Source organism: Esox lucius, chromosome 3 (genome assembly GCF_011004845.1).
Source record: "Esox lucius isolate fEsoLuc1 chromosome 3, fEsoLuc1.pri, whole genome shotgun sequence".
Classification (NCBI taxonomy): domain Eukaryota; kingdom Metazoa; phylum Chordata; class Actinopteri; order Esociformes; family Esocidae; genus Esox; species Esox lucius.
This window is the reverse complement of record NC_047571.1, coordinates 3793793-3808871: the sequence shown is the minus strand read 5'-3', so window position 1 is coordinate 3808871 and position 15079 is coordinate 3793793. Positions and strand designations below refer to the sequence as shown.

Here is a 15079-nt window from a genome sequence, read left to right as displayed (position 1 = left end):
ATAAGGTGGAGCACACTGCGAAATGGTTATTGTTTAAGAAAGTTAATCTAGAGAATATTATCTAATATTAAAAAAATCATATTTTGATGTTTTTGTTGTTTTTTGCTTGTGCTCATTAGCTTTGGAGAGGGATTGTATAGTAAATCTAACCATGCTATATTTTCCATCTTCCCACTGTAATGTAAAAGGGATACTTTTTGCGGGAAAAACTCAAGTCCCGGAGTATTGTATGAAATACTCAGTTTGTAAAATTAACAAACCATGTGAAATCATGGGAACTGTGTGCTACATCCTGCAAAACTATATTTTCTACTCTGTCTTTAACCCCCAATGCAACACATTGTACCGTAAATGGAATTCATATTGCCTCTACTTAGTAGAGTCTGGTAGGTGATTCATGAACAGATTTAGAACGTTACAACACATGGGTAGGCTATATGCCTTAGTCAACATATTTTTACAGTAAGAATAGGGTGGGTATTTTCCAAATAAATAAATCTGGAAAGGTATTTGTTTTATTGTAGCCACCTGTAATAGTCTTTTGATCATCAAAATTAAACAGTTCTAAGAAATAGTTTGCTCAATCATTGATGCTAATACATACTTAAGTGAACACACCTTTGAAAATGATCATGATTATCTTGTCTGACCCTCTCATTATCTTACAACAAGCAAAAGTGTCATGGTGTGGTGAGCAGCAGCGCCACCGTGCCATACATTTTTAGTTTCCCATCACTCACGAACACATCCCGGACTGTCACATGTTTTCAATCTTTCACACCAGGTCCCAATTTATATCGTTTGTATGTGTTTAAATGTTTCCCCTCTGCTCCCCACATTGTGGATCATTGATGTTGTCATGTTTGAATGTCTTGCCGTTCTATGTAGGTACTGTATATCCGTTGCTTGCATTCGTTTTGCTGCTTTAGTCAGCCCTTTTCTTTCGTTGTGTTTTTTGTGCTCGGTGTTTGTTTGTTTTATTAAAAGAAACCACACCGACTACCTCTGCCTGCACCTGGTTCCTTGCTCCGCAACACTACACCCATCGTTACAGAATGATCCACCAAAACTGGAACCAGCAGGCTAATACGGAGGAGGATAACCTGTGGAATCAGCGCTTCCTCGAGTGCATGCTCGGCACGTTTCTCTACCGAGACCCTTTACCATGGAGCGCGTTGAGCGTGTACTCTGGGAGGCGTGCAGACAACGGGGCATCACTGGCACTAAGGAGCTGCTGTCCCGGTAACCATTCTGTCTGCGGAGGGACATCTTCCCTTCGTCTGGGAGAGCCCAGCCGAAACGGGCAGCACCGCACTCGAGGGCGAGGTGCCCAACACCTGGTCTGCGGTCCTTTACAGAACCAGCTCTGCCTCCCTGGGCCTGTCCCGACGGCCGTTGCTTATAGCCGTTGCTTGCATTCCTTTTGCTGCTTTAGTCAGCCCTTTTCTTTCATTGTGTTTTTTGTGCTCAGTGTTTGTTTTATTAAAAGAAACCACACCGACTACCTCTGCCTGCACCTGGTTCCTTGCTCCGCAACACTACACCCATCGTTTCAAAAAGGTGAATTCATTAATATGCTCTGTGCAGGAGAAGACTGAATCTTCCATTCAGTTATATTTGCCATACAATTAGGCTACATTTATTACATTCTGAAGAATCCAAACAACTACCTAGTTACATTGTTTGGTGCTTCAGGTGTTGTACTGCTCTGATAGTGTCAGACATTTGAAGTAACCATATTTATTTGATGCAGAACATTTTATTATAATACTAATTGAGGGAAATGTCCTGAAAACTATTGGAATGTAACATGCAAGTAAATTCAGTTTGGCCAAACTGTGGCGGCATAATAGCTATAACACTCTGTTCTTCGTCACTGAGTGGACATTTGGTACACATGATCAGGGTTGTGATTTTACTTTGTGTAAATTGTTTCAAGTTGGCCTTATAGGAAAGGAATATAGGAAAGAAAAGGAACAAAACATAGATGTTTTATTGCTTGCAATAATTGATATAAACTGGGGAACAAATTGCAATCTGGCTAGTAGTAGCTTCAATGCTGAAACCTGCTAAATGCTGCTTGCAGCTTTGTTATTATAATTGCAACATAATACCTGTTGTATTCCATTGTTGTTAATATGTATTTACATAGCAGTTACATAGTAATAAGTGTCAACTTAAGAGTGTTAACCAAATCTTTTTTTGCAACTACACATTTGTACCAAAAAACTCCTGTACATTTCCCATTGAGTAATGCCACTAATTAAATGTATCCATCTTGAATTCTAGTGATCTTTTTTTAGAGGACATTATATGGTTTAAATAACACCAGTAACAAAGGTATTATATTTTATACTAAACATTTTTAAGTCTTCATTGTTTCTTTGCATGAAGTCATCTTGTTTTCATTACTGTCATCAAATCTAATCTAAAAATTACTCCGTACATGATCCAGATTATCTTAAAACATCTAAAAGCATCAGAACAAAATTCACAACTCTCATTCCTTCCTTTTCATAGAATCTGTTGTACTGCTTGATTTAACTTTCTTTTTTACAAGGCCAGTACTGTAGCCTAAACATCTAGTATCAATCTTACTGTCAGATAAGCCAAAATTTATGAACAGGAGCCAAAAATTTACAAAAGCAATGTACCCTAACAAATATTGGTCTACAGTAAGAGACATCTTAAATTATTGTCAGCAAACATGACCTGCACATCTACAATATATTATAATGAATTGCATTGTTTTTTGCAGTGGTTGATTTAGGCCAGAAAGGTCCAGAACATTCCAGTTCCTTTTATAGACCATTTTTAACACATGCATTTTCATGAACATAGTCCAATGTGTGATTTGTACATTCCTGCACTTATTCTATCCTAAGTCAAGCACTGTTTTTGTATATATTATATTCTGAGATACAGCTCTAAAAACATTACATGTACTGTATATTTCTTTACATTTCGGAAAGTCTTATGGCAGGTTCTTGTTCATAAGAGTAAATCTACTTATTAACTATAAACTTCATAACTTTGTCTCATTTAAATATTATATAATGTGGACAGTAATGAAGCATGCATATACTGTATACATGTAGCCAAACAAAGCAATAAACTATAGCCACACTACCAACCACTAAGAATGCCTATACAATCCGGGGTGGAATGTAATGGATTACATGTAATGTCTAAAAAGGAAACATACTCAGATTGTTTTACTCCGATTAAAGTTACTTCAGAAAAGCGCGGTGATACCTATCTGATTGACATGTAACTCAATATTGAGTAAAGAGGAGTTTTGGTTGTTTCCACCAGAGCTAGTCACAGAGACCATATGAGGAATGATGACATAAAAAATGCAATTTATGGATCCTTGTTCCCTTCGTCAAATCACTCTTACAGAGAAATTCCTTCCAAAGAAACTGAAAGTAATCAGATTACGTTACCGCATTTGTGAATTCCAAAAGTAACGCTATGGATAAACATTTTTGACAAGTAATAACTGTAACAGATTATTTTTTGAAAATGAACTACCCAACCATGCGGTTCCCCTATCCATTGATTCTTTCTCTCACAATAGTTGGCAAGTGTCTACACTGGAACAGAGTCAATAAGACTCTCCTTCTGGAGCGTGGATCCTTCTTGGCACAGCTGATAGCTTTGTTCCAGGTCACATGAAGCCAGTTGGTTGGTATTTCGGCGCTGCCTTCATCAACGCACAGAGTAAAATGGTCCCATTGTGAGCTCCGTCCGAGTTCAGGTGATCCAATGTAACATAACATCAAGCCTATTCAGATGTGCTGTTTCTTCCTCCGCCTTCTCTCATTTCACTATGAAAAGAAAAAAGAAGAATTTTGTAAAATAGTCCAGGCAGGAAAACTGAGCCATGAAAGGTAGAAGAGATGTTTAGGGTTGGAGTTTTTAAGGTCTTCTGCACTTAAATGCACAAACCTTTGCATTGTTTTCTGTGGCAGAGCCATGATGGTTACATTAGTGGCAATGTTACATTTACAACTCTTAGACGTGGCCAATTGGGGGGTGCCTGGACACAGCACCAATGCAATTAGAGCGGTAAAATGTGATGTAGTCTCATACATGTGGTGTCAGCATTCAGGGTACTCTATAAGCTCTTATAATGAACCAGGAAGGGTTTTATGATGTCATTTCAGTTATCGCCGAATTGTGCAATTTGAGTCACAGTCCCCTTCAGAACCCCCTTCCTTCATTACCACATCCTCTTATCCAGCCCCTCTCAGAGCTAGTCAGGCCATATCCCTTACAAAAGAGACAATACTCCACTATCTGCAACAGATACTATGACATTTGTATGTGCACTGTTGCCTTATAGCCGCTCACACATTGCTAAAAAAAACTTTTCCACTCAGTTAACCCGTTGTTGTAGTTTAACCTACTTTTGGCATAATGCAGTATGCCAAAAGGCCTAGTCATGTTTTTCTCTCAGGGCACTCGAGAGGGCACATACAAAGTAATTCACTCCTTTCAAAATGAGTGATTTGCAAGTAACCTAGGTGTTCCCCAATGCAAGCTCTAGAATAGATACTCTTCTACTCCTTGCCCAACACCACGGCCAGTAGTCCTAGATTAAAGAGAACTGGGTTAGCTCATTATTTCTATGAGTCTGACACTACACCAGTGTTTAGTCATGCCATTATTATTATAATATCTCTAGAAATGTCTGGTCTGTTTTCATTTAGCTATGACTTCCAGGGCATGAGAATATGAACCAGATTTGATACATAGTTATTTGTTGAGTTTGTGTTGTGGACAGTTAGTATCCATCAATTTAGTAGGCTGCTGAATGGGCAGGTAACTCCTAGGTAATGCAGGTATATAATCATTGCAACAAGAAACGCTCGATGTACATTGGCCAGACCACTGACCTGGAAGGCATATAAAATCACTGACAATGTTATTTACCTGGTAAGAAGGTTGGAAGGTAACTTGCGACAATTAATTTTTTTTGCCCGTTTACAATAAAAATGTTTTTGCTCTGGTGCAAATATGGCAACAAGTGTCATCTACATAAATATGGTAGTTTAAAAATTCTCTAAATAGGCTATTCAATCGCAATGAATTGTCTGACTTTTGACATTTACCTGTAAAACAACAAGTTATGATGGACTCTCCCCATGGAGGATGGATGGGGTGTCACTGGAAGGCAGCCCGGACTGTCCTGTCACTGAGGGGCTGAGTGGGGCGGAAGTTGTCCCCCAGCATACCATCGTTTCCCTCAGGTAACTCAGCTCCTTTTAAATGGGACCTCAGCCTCCTGAACTCCTCTATCTAGTAGATTGGGAAGAGTAGGAGAGAGGGAGACATAGAAGAGAAATAGAGGAAAACAGAATATAACACAGAAAAGTGTTGTTCTGCGTAGAGTTCATGGTGTGTAATAATGTTTTCATTTGCTTAGAGTTAGACTGGGGGCTAATTTCCTCCTTACAAGATCAATTAGTCTGGTTTTGTGTGTTCAGCAGTGAAATTACATTTCCCATTAAAATGTTTATTGTGCACTGGGTTAGGGTTAGACAGTAGGCTGATAGTTTAGCAAATAATATTAACATTAATATTAATTTAATTGAAATATGTTTTAGCATTATTCAAACTGTAAATTAAGTGGATAAAATGCTTTTTACATTTTAAATGTTCTTCATTTCAAAGTTTTCTCTGTGCCCAGAACAATGGAAATACTGAATAGTAACTGAAACTAGATGTACCAAAACTATACATTTTGTCATTTCTTGCAATAGTCCTCTTTGACTCATAAAACTGTGACCCCCACCTACATAGTTTTTCTTTTCTTTACCTTTGTCTAAAACCCTAAATGAATCATTATTTAGCTACCTCTTATATGTTCTTAAAGATCATGTTGGGTTGCTTCTCCAGTTGCACCTGCAATGATGTTGGAGGGCCAGTAAGGGTCCATCTTCTCACTGGTCTAATGATCTGTCTAAATGGTGTCATTAAAAACATTCCGGAAAAACAGAAGTCACAAAAACCTTGGTCATGCTAAAACTGTTAAAGCTTAAGGGACACTTGATCAGAAATAATTTGTTTTTGCTACATTTGATAATGACTTTCACAACTGAAGAGATTAGTTCGTTCAGCTTTTTCTACAAAAGGTCACAAATACTCATTTAAGACTTGGTCAGTGTCTGTAACACATGGGTGGTTTATGTTTAGCATGTTTTGTTTTGAGCTGCCCATTCCTGTTCAGGAAGGGTGGTTTATGTTTAGCATGTTTTGTTATGAGCTGCCTATTCCTGTTCAGGAAGAGCTACCATACTGTAGGTTTTCTCTCCAAATCTAATTTACTACATCTAATTCAAAGTAATTAGCTGAAAGAAACTGAAACGTTCTCTTTCGGTCAGTCACTTCGATGCCACAATGGGGACACGTTGGGGCACCTTGTTCCCTCCCTCAGAGAGCAAAGTTTATATAAATATGCCAAGATTACTCATAAATGGGTTGGAGAGATAATGTGCAGGACAGTAGATCTCCAGGAACTGGTTGGTCACCCCTGCTATAAAGAAATAATATTTAAATCAACATTCTCACAAATAAAGTGTAGCCAGTTCCAACAGAGAACCAACCAGATTCTTCGTAACTCATCGGCTACTGCTCTGGAATCCATGCTCATTATTGCAAAATGCATTAGTTATTTCCATACCCACCACCACCGTAGCCCTATTGTCTTTAGGTTTCATTTTTAAAGAAGGGCATTGTTAAATACTTACCATGTTATATTTTTATTAACATACTGATGATGACGCTAACTCCCAAAGAAACAGTACTTACTGTGAAGATCACAATAATTTAATAAATGTTTACACATTGTGTTACTGTTTTCCATCTGTATAATATATAATATATAAACTCTTGTCAAGATTGGACATACATTTTGATAGGAATATATACATAAAGCAACTGAGGAAAATTTGTAAGTTGCTTCTTTGGATATAGTCTCTCAAACTAGACAATCTTTGAATGGGTACAGTATATACATCTGTTGGCAGTATAGAAATCATGTGTATCAAAATTTGCACATGGGGGAATTATCGTAAATCAAACATGCCCAGGAAAGTGACGTCACCGCCTTTCCATTACCACTTGATTTTGTTTGAGCACACTACCCATCTGAAGTTTCGGTCCCACCTACACAAGCTCATGATTTGTATGTGAGAGTTGTTAATCTGAATAGAACACTCACCAGAACAAGTTTTTTTTCTCCATTTCCGAATGTGCTAGAAAAGTTAGCATTGTTGCCAGACCATGTGTTGTTACCTAAGTTCTGGCAATGCAAGACTACTTTGTATACCACAAATATTTTTGTTTGTGTAGATTCTTTGTTTTGTCACAACACAATGCCAGGGTCTCAAGTTTTGAGGCAGCGAATAATTGTAGATCTGACTTCCGCTGATGCCAGAGAATGTAATGTTTATTTAATATGTTTATGCAACCAAGCCCACCTAGCACCTCAACATATTGCTTCTTCACCAGGCATCATCTCATGTTGCAGCATGATAATGCACACAACCCCTGTTGTATGAATCAGTTCTCCTTTGGTCTGCATACTCACCAGACATATGATATTTTGCATGTTTGGGATACTCTGGATTGAAGATATCTGTGACCAACCAAGGTGATAACCTGTATTCCCAGTCATGTATAATCCAAAGATTACTTTATTTAAATGAGTAAAATCTTGTTTTTATTGGAGTTTATTATAGTTTGAAACTAGCTAACATTAGTTGGCTTGCAAATAGCATTATAACACTGTTTTTAACATTCTCAAATATAAAAGGGAAGAACATGTTTGTGCTGGTGCAAAAACATCTAACATTGTTAAAGCCTCATTGATTTGTAGGTCAGCTAACATTTCTAACTAACCACCTCTGGCAAACAACAGTTGGCTTGCTAAATGCCAGGTTTAGTACTTCTGGGTTTGAGTAAAAAAAAAGTATTACACAGTAATAAATACATTCACTTTCAATAAAAATGAGCTGTATCAGCATTTCCTAGAAGTATTATCACCTTGAATGGAGTTATTTCATTAGGGTCCACATTAGCTATTGCACATATCATCTACTCTTCCTAAGGTTTACATAAACAACACATGAACAGTTAGAGCACAAACATCATACTGATTGTTACATTATTAAGGTTTCAGCAGTTCACTGATGAAACACTATTGTTTTTGTTCCGATTTCAGAGGCCCATAGCTTGGTCCTTGGCCATTATGGTACCGATACACCTCATGGTGGTGCTGTAGCACTCAGTTGAAAATGGACAAATTGAAACCCATATCTCATGAACCGAATGTCGTAGAGACATGCAACCAAGTTCCAGATATGCCCCTTCTCATGCTGACTGAAAACGTATGTAGGGTCTTTCAAATCCACCCCTTGGATTTTCCTTCATTTTGAATTTGGTGAAAAAGTTAACATCTCCCCCGAGACAGCTGAACGGATTTGCCTGCCGTTTGGTGTGGAAGGACCTATGAATCATTATCGTTAAAAGTTATATAAGGAAAGTTGATATCTCAAACAATATGGCCGAAATCAGTGAATGATATTGAGGTGGGCGAATCTATGACTTAATAAGTATATTAAGTCTATCAGTCACTTCCTCTGCCCGGAAGGTTCAGAATTAATCAAGTACAGAAAGACCTTAAGGGGGTGCTATAGACATTGCCAGTGTTTTGCGTTATTTTGTTTTTAAAAAACACCACTTAAATGACATCTCCTCCCAGGCCGTTGAATGGATTGGCATGCCGTTTGTTATGAAGGGTCTTTGGACCATGGTCTTTAAAAGTTCACTTGTGGTAACACTTTCCATTACTTTGACACTAATTACTATATAACTGCGATGTAAATACATATTAACAACTGTTAACAATATAATACCACAGGTATTACATTGCAATTACAACAGAATACGGATTTATCAGTATAGGTTACTTGTGCAAAAACAGAAGGTTATTACAAACATCCTTTAGGATGCTATTCCAAGTGTGTAATTACACATTATTTTTGTTTTAGTAACTACACAGTGTCTTAATACACATATAAATAAAACATTGGAATTACACTTCTGCAGTCGGCTCTGTTGCATCACATGAATAGCTACACCAAAGATGTTGTCTCTGTAGCTAATCCTAATGGTAGCTGTCTCTCCTACATCTAGATGCTGACCCTCAAACATAGCCTGCAATCCAGATTGCACAGGTAAGAGTAATTCTACTTAGAGATATGCATAACATATTACACATCTCACCTAAAATTGGAGGTTTAAAAAATAGGACAGTAATCAGTAATGCGTCTTTAACCGACGAACACTGCTGGCTAACTTCCCATGCTTATTGCCTCGCTACAATGTTTTCTTTGAGCAATCAAATGTTATGAATGAACAATGTAATTATTGTCCGGTTTAAACTGTTTATTTTATACCTGAAATATGTAAAATAATTGTATGGGTTTGCTGTATTCAGTAGCTACACTGGAGGTCATTGTAAAACATTTAAGCCTCATGCAAATACAAATCATACAAATCAGTACAATCGTTGTCATATTATTTATCCTGTTTTACAGGTTTGTGAAGTGATAAACACTAATTCTTCATAATCAAGATTGATATAACATTGTTAGTAGTTGTTGACAATCTTTCAGCAGGTAGTTTGGGTGCACAAGCCTGTTTTGGCTATCTGAGAAGCTATCTAGAGATTGCTAACATAATCAACATCAAATGTGGGGTGCCCCAGTTCTGTATTTACAAAGGTTTTTTGCTTTTAGTTTTAGTTTTTCATAATTTGCTTACTCCTGGGTAAGTACATGTTAATTACAAATGTAACTACATGGTATTACACAGGTTTTAACATTGTTTCACTTTCTCATAAGTTCCTTATTCCTAGGTAGGTAAATATAGGCTCTGTGCGTAGTGAAAACATCTGCTTTTGTCTAGAAGTCTGCATTGCAGTTTCCGGTTTACTTACTAATACTCATCCGCATTAGTAAACACCTAAACTCACAACAAGATGAGTGATGCTGTTGTACGAAAAAAAAATATATATATAATGTACGTGACTCATTTAAGTTTCAAGGTACAAGTGGGGCATCATTTTAATCAGGAGAATGTCCTCTTTTTAATAATATATGGCTTGCACCATTTAATGACTTCAAACGCTAGACTAGAAATAGTCAGAAAAGGCGATTTTTTTTATATACTTCCACGTAACGCAGGTTTAAGCGCAATTAATACCATATAGAACCAGATGTTTACTTCCTATGCCAGTTGTTATTTTTCAGTTTCGTTGTGAAATGAGGTTACAGTAGTAAAATAAAAGAGGAGACCTGTTTTGGTGCTTTTTTGAGGCTATGGAATTTTAAGCTTAATTTAGGTTAGAAGAGGCTGAACGAAGGTTCGTTTCAATTCACTTGCTATGGGGGCGCACTAGCGTTCCAGCTCAGCCAGCGTTCTTTTGCCGTTTTGGAGGCTAGGGTGAGTTTTTATGCGTTCTATTGTCCTGCCTAATACTACACTAAAAAGGAACACGTCGCTAACTAGCTTAGCCGATAGCCGGCACACCACAGTAAATTACTTACCCTAGTAGTTGTGCAGATAACTCGATATGTAGAGTTTGAATCCCTTGTTCCAATTTCTTGTTGGAGCAGGGGACCAGGCATCAACAATTCGATGGACATCACTAATGCTTATTTTAGGCAGGTCTTGGAGACATCTACTAAAAACTGAAATTATGGGCGACGTGAGTGATTGCCTTAAGTAAACCGGAAACTGATATGCCGACATCTGGCTAAAGTGGAAGTTCGTCCATACGCTTGTGCACAGAGCCTATTACTTACAAATGTAACAACATGGTATTTACAAAGGATTTAGCCTTTAGTTTCACTTTCTCATAAGTTACTTATTCCTTTGTAGTTACATATTAATTACAAATGTTACTACATGGTATTACAAGGGTTTTAGCTTTTTGTTTCACTTTCTCATAAATTCCTAGGTAAATTCCTAGGTAAATATTAATTACAGATTACATTATTCTTACATAACATTTGACTGAAGAAAACAAGGCAATAAGCCTTGTCAGTTAAAGACACATTCCACCATTTTTCTTCTTTTCTCACCCTAATTATGAACCTCATTGTAGCCGAGATGTGTAATATGTTGTGCATATCTAAGCAATCTCTACGTAAAAATATTCTTACCTTTGATATCTGGATGGTAGGCTATGTTTGAGGGTCAGCATCTAGCTGTAGGAGAGTCAACACCTTAGATGTATTCATATGGTGCAACAGAGCCAACTGCTAAAGTATAATTACAATGTTTTATTTACATGTTTAACAAGACATTGTGTAATAACTAAAACTAAATTGTGTGTAATTACACACTTCGAATAGCATCCTACAGAAGGTTTTGTAATAACCTATACCGATAAATCAGGCGCTATAAATCATTTCTACTGTAATTACAATTGAATACCTGTGGTATTACATTGTTGCTAATTCAGTCATTAATACGTTTTTACATTGCAGTTACATAGTAATAAGTGTCAACTTAAAAGAAAGTGTTACTAAGAATGTTGTGAAAGTGTTACTAATAATCTGTGATTGAATTGGATATAGGTGTGGCTCTAATTTTATGGCTATAGGTTATAAATCCCAAATGGAATATCCCAAAAGTACACAGCTTCCTATACTGGTAAATACCTATGCCAGGAATTAACCATGAAAAGTATACATAGCTAGCTCTCATGGCGGCATTGTAAATATTACAGATGCTAAGAAATTAAATCCGCCATTTGACATGGAGACATGAAACTTTCTTGAGATGTTAATTGCTATATGAGGTGTTTTTGACACTAACATAATGGCGCTGTAGCAGCTTTAAATGTCACAGATGTTACGAAATGTAGAAATATTCTGCTATACAAGTTAGGGACATAATGTAATCCATGCCGTTTGGTGAAAAGGACTTTTTGACAATTCTCTTTAAATAATATAGATGGAAAAAGTATATCTCGAACAATATGTCTGTAATCAGCGAATGAAATGGAGGTTGGTGGGGCTCTGAATATATAAGGCCATAAAACCCCATGGGAATATCCAACAGCTATGAAACAAATCATGCCCATAAACATCTCTGCCATGAATGGACAGCAGAAGTCAAGCACAGAAAGACCTTATGGGGGTACTATAAACCTCACCAATGTTTTGTGTAATTTTGTAGTAAAAAAAACTCTCAAACAACATCTCCAAAACCGTTGAACGGATTGGCATGTCTTATACTGGGAAGGACCCTTGTCTATTAAAAAAGTTGATACCTCAAACGATGTGGCCGAAGCTATCTTTATAAGGCTATAAATACTACAAGGATTATCTAAGAAAGATGCTAATTGCTTTACAGATAAACCCCAAGGCGAGGAATGAACCCTGAAAAGTATGAACCGCTAGCTCTCATCGTGGCGCTATAAATGCCACTGAAATTCACCAAAAATCTTCACATGAATCTTTCGGGAGATGTTCATCATTAAATCAATCAATCAATCAAAATTTATTTATAAAGCGCTTTTTACAACAGCAGTTGTCACAAAGTGCTTTACAGAGACACCCGGCCTTAAACCCCAAGGAGCAAACAACAGTAGTGTTGAATTTCAGTGGCTAGGAAAAACTCCCTAAGAAGGTCGAATTTTAGGAAGAAACCTAGAGAGGACCCAGGCTCAGAGGGGTGACCAGTCCTCTTCTGGCTGTGCCGGGTGAGATATTAAGAGTCCAATTGGAATAATAAATAAATTTCTCCGGGCTAAATACAGAGTCTATTTGATTTTAGACTAGGTCAGAAGTATGACCAGGTGGACAAGGACAGGAACAGCAACGGTCCCCCCAAACCAGGTAATCCGCAGGTGTGGACCAGGACCTCATCTCCTTCTAAAATTTAAAATTGGAGGAAACTGAGAAAAGTTAGTAGTACATCCCTCATGTCCCCCAGCACAATAATATAGCAGCGTAACACCTTGGAAACTGAGACGGGGGGGTCCGGTGACACTGTGGCCCTACCCGGGGGAGGCCCCGGACAGGGCCCAACAGGCAGGAAATCAATCCAACCACATTGCCAGGCATCAACCAAAGGGACACCCACCAACCGCAACCCCCCTGAATGAGGGCTGAGTATTGCCAGCAGCGTACAGCCCAATTGCACAAGTGTGCAACAGAGAATCAACAACAAGCCAGTGACTCTTCCCCCGAAGGGCATTGGAGGGAGGGCATCCCAGTGGCGACGAGAGCCCACCTGGCAAGACAGCAAGGGTGGACAGTATCAAGCCTACTGGTCACCTTCACGCCCCCGGGCCAGGCTACACCTAATTATAAACCGTGCTGTAGAGATGAGTTTTTAGTAGACACTTGAAAGTTTGCACTGAGTTTGCATTTCTAACCTTAATTGGCAGATCATTCCACAGGAGTGGAGCTCTATGAGAAAAGGCCCTGCCGCCAATTGTTTGTTTAGAAATTCTAGGTACAATTAAAAGGCCTGCGTCTTGCGATCTAAGGTTACGTGTAGGTATATATGGCTGGATCATTTCAGCAAGGTAAGTAGGAGCAAGTCCATGTATTGATTTATAGGTTAAGAGTAAAACCTTAAAATCAGCCCTAACCCTAACAGGCAGCCAATGTAAGCATGCCAGGACAAAATTTTTTTGTTCTAGTTAGGATTCTAGCAGCTGTGTGCAGCACTAATTGAAGTTTATTTATTAATTTGTCTGGATAACCAGAGATAAGAGCATTGCAGTAATCTAATCTAGAAGTAACGAAAGCATGGATTAATTTTTCTGCATCAGTATTTGATAGGAAGTTTCTAATTTTTGCGATGTTTCGAAGATGAAAATAAGCAACTCTTGAGACATATTTTATATGTTCTTCAAAGGAGAGGTCAGGGTCAAGGGTAACGCCAAGGTTTTTTACAGTTTTTTGGGATACGACCATGCAGCCGTCGAGGTTCACAGTGAGATCTGCTAACAACGCTATTTGTTTTTTGGGTCCTAAAAGGAGCATTTCTGTTTTATTTGAGTTTAAGAGCAAGAAATTCTCTGTCATCCACTTCCTAATATCTGAAACGCATGCTTCCAAAATAGCTAATTTAGGGGCTTCTCCATGCTTCATTGAAATATATAACTGTGTGTCATCAGCATAACAGTGAAAGTTAATATTGTGATTTCGGATTACATCGCCCAGAGGGAGCATGTATAGTGAGAAAAGTAATGGGCCCAGAACCGAGCCTTGAGGAACTCCAAAGCATACCTTTGACTTGTCAGAGGATATGCCATCCACACTAACGAACTGATATCTTTCAGATAAATAAGATTTAAACCAGGCTAGAACATGTCCACGTAGCCCAATATTGGTTTCCAGTCTCTCTAAGAGAAGGGAGTGATCAATAGTGTCAAAAGCAGCACTAAGATCAAGAAGCAACAGGACGGATGCGGAACCTTTGTCTGAGGCCATTAGAAGGTCATTTGTTACCTTCACGAGTGCAGTCTCAGTACTATGATGGGATCTAAAACCAGACTGGAATATTTCATAAATGTTTTTTGTCTTTAGGAAGGCATTCAGTTGTTGGGAAACACATTTTTCTAAGATTTTTGAGAGGAACGGGAGGTTCGATATTGGCCTATAATTGTTTAATATGTCGGGATCTAGATTAGATTTTTTTAGAAGAGGCTTAATTTCCGCAATTTTTTGTGAGTTTGGTACGCATCCGGAGGAAAGGGAGCAATTTATTATGTTCAGCATTGGCTGACCTAGCACAGGAAATAACTCCTTAAGTAATTTTGTAGGAATCGGGTCTAGCTGAGAGTTTGTGGGTTTAGAACTCATTACAAATTTTGTAAATGTGTCGAGCGATACGGTATCAAAAAACTCAAGTGTCCCCATTGACACCTGATCAGGGAGGCTCCGGAAATTTTCCGGACAACCGAGATTTTTAGGACCATAACTATTTAGGGATTCAGTTATTTGTTTTCTAATGGTGACGATCTTTTCATCAAAGTAGTTCA

General features: G+C 38.1%; 1 protein-coding gene across 2 annotated transcripts in view; it reads right to left on the bottom strand.

The window, feature by feature from the left end:
• Window positions 1–1975: 1975 nt before the first annotated feature.
• The window catches only part of ca8 (carbonic anhydrase VIII), a 31931-nt gene continuing 18827 nt past the window's right edge, over window positions 1976–15079 (bottom strand). For both annotated transcript variants that reach the window (XM_010883649.3, XM_010883658.3), the window contains 2 exons: window positions 5118–5304; window positions 1976–3830 (listed from right to left, as the gene is read on the bottom strand). In XM_010883649.3, the coding sequence (XP_010881951.1) occupies window positions 5170–5304 (135 nt within the window). In that variant the 3' untranslated portion in view covers window positions 1976–3830; window positions 5118–5169. The remainder of the gene's footprint in view (window positions 3831–5117; window positions 5305–15079) is intronic.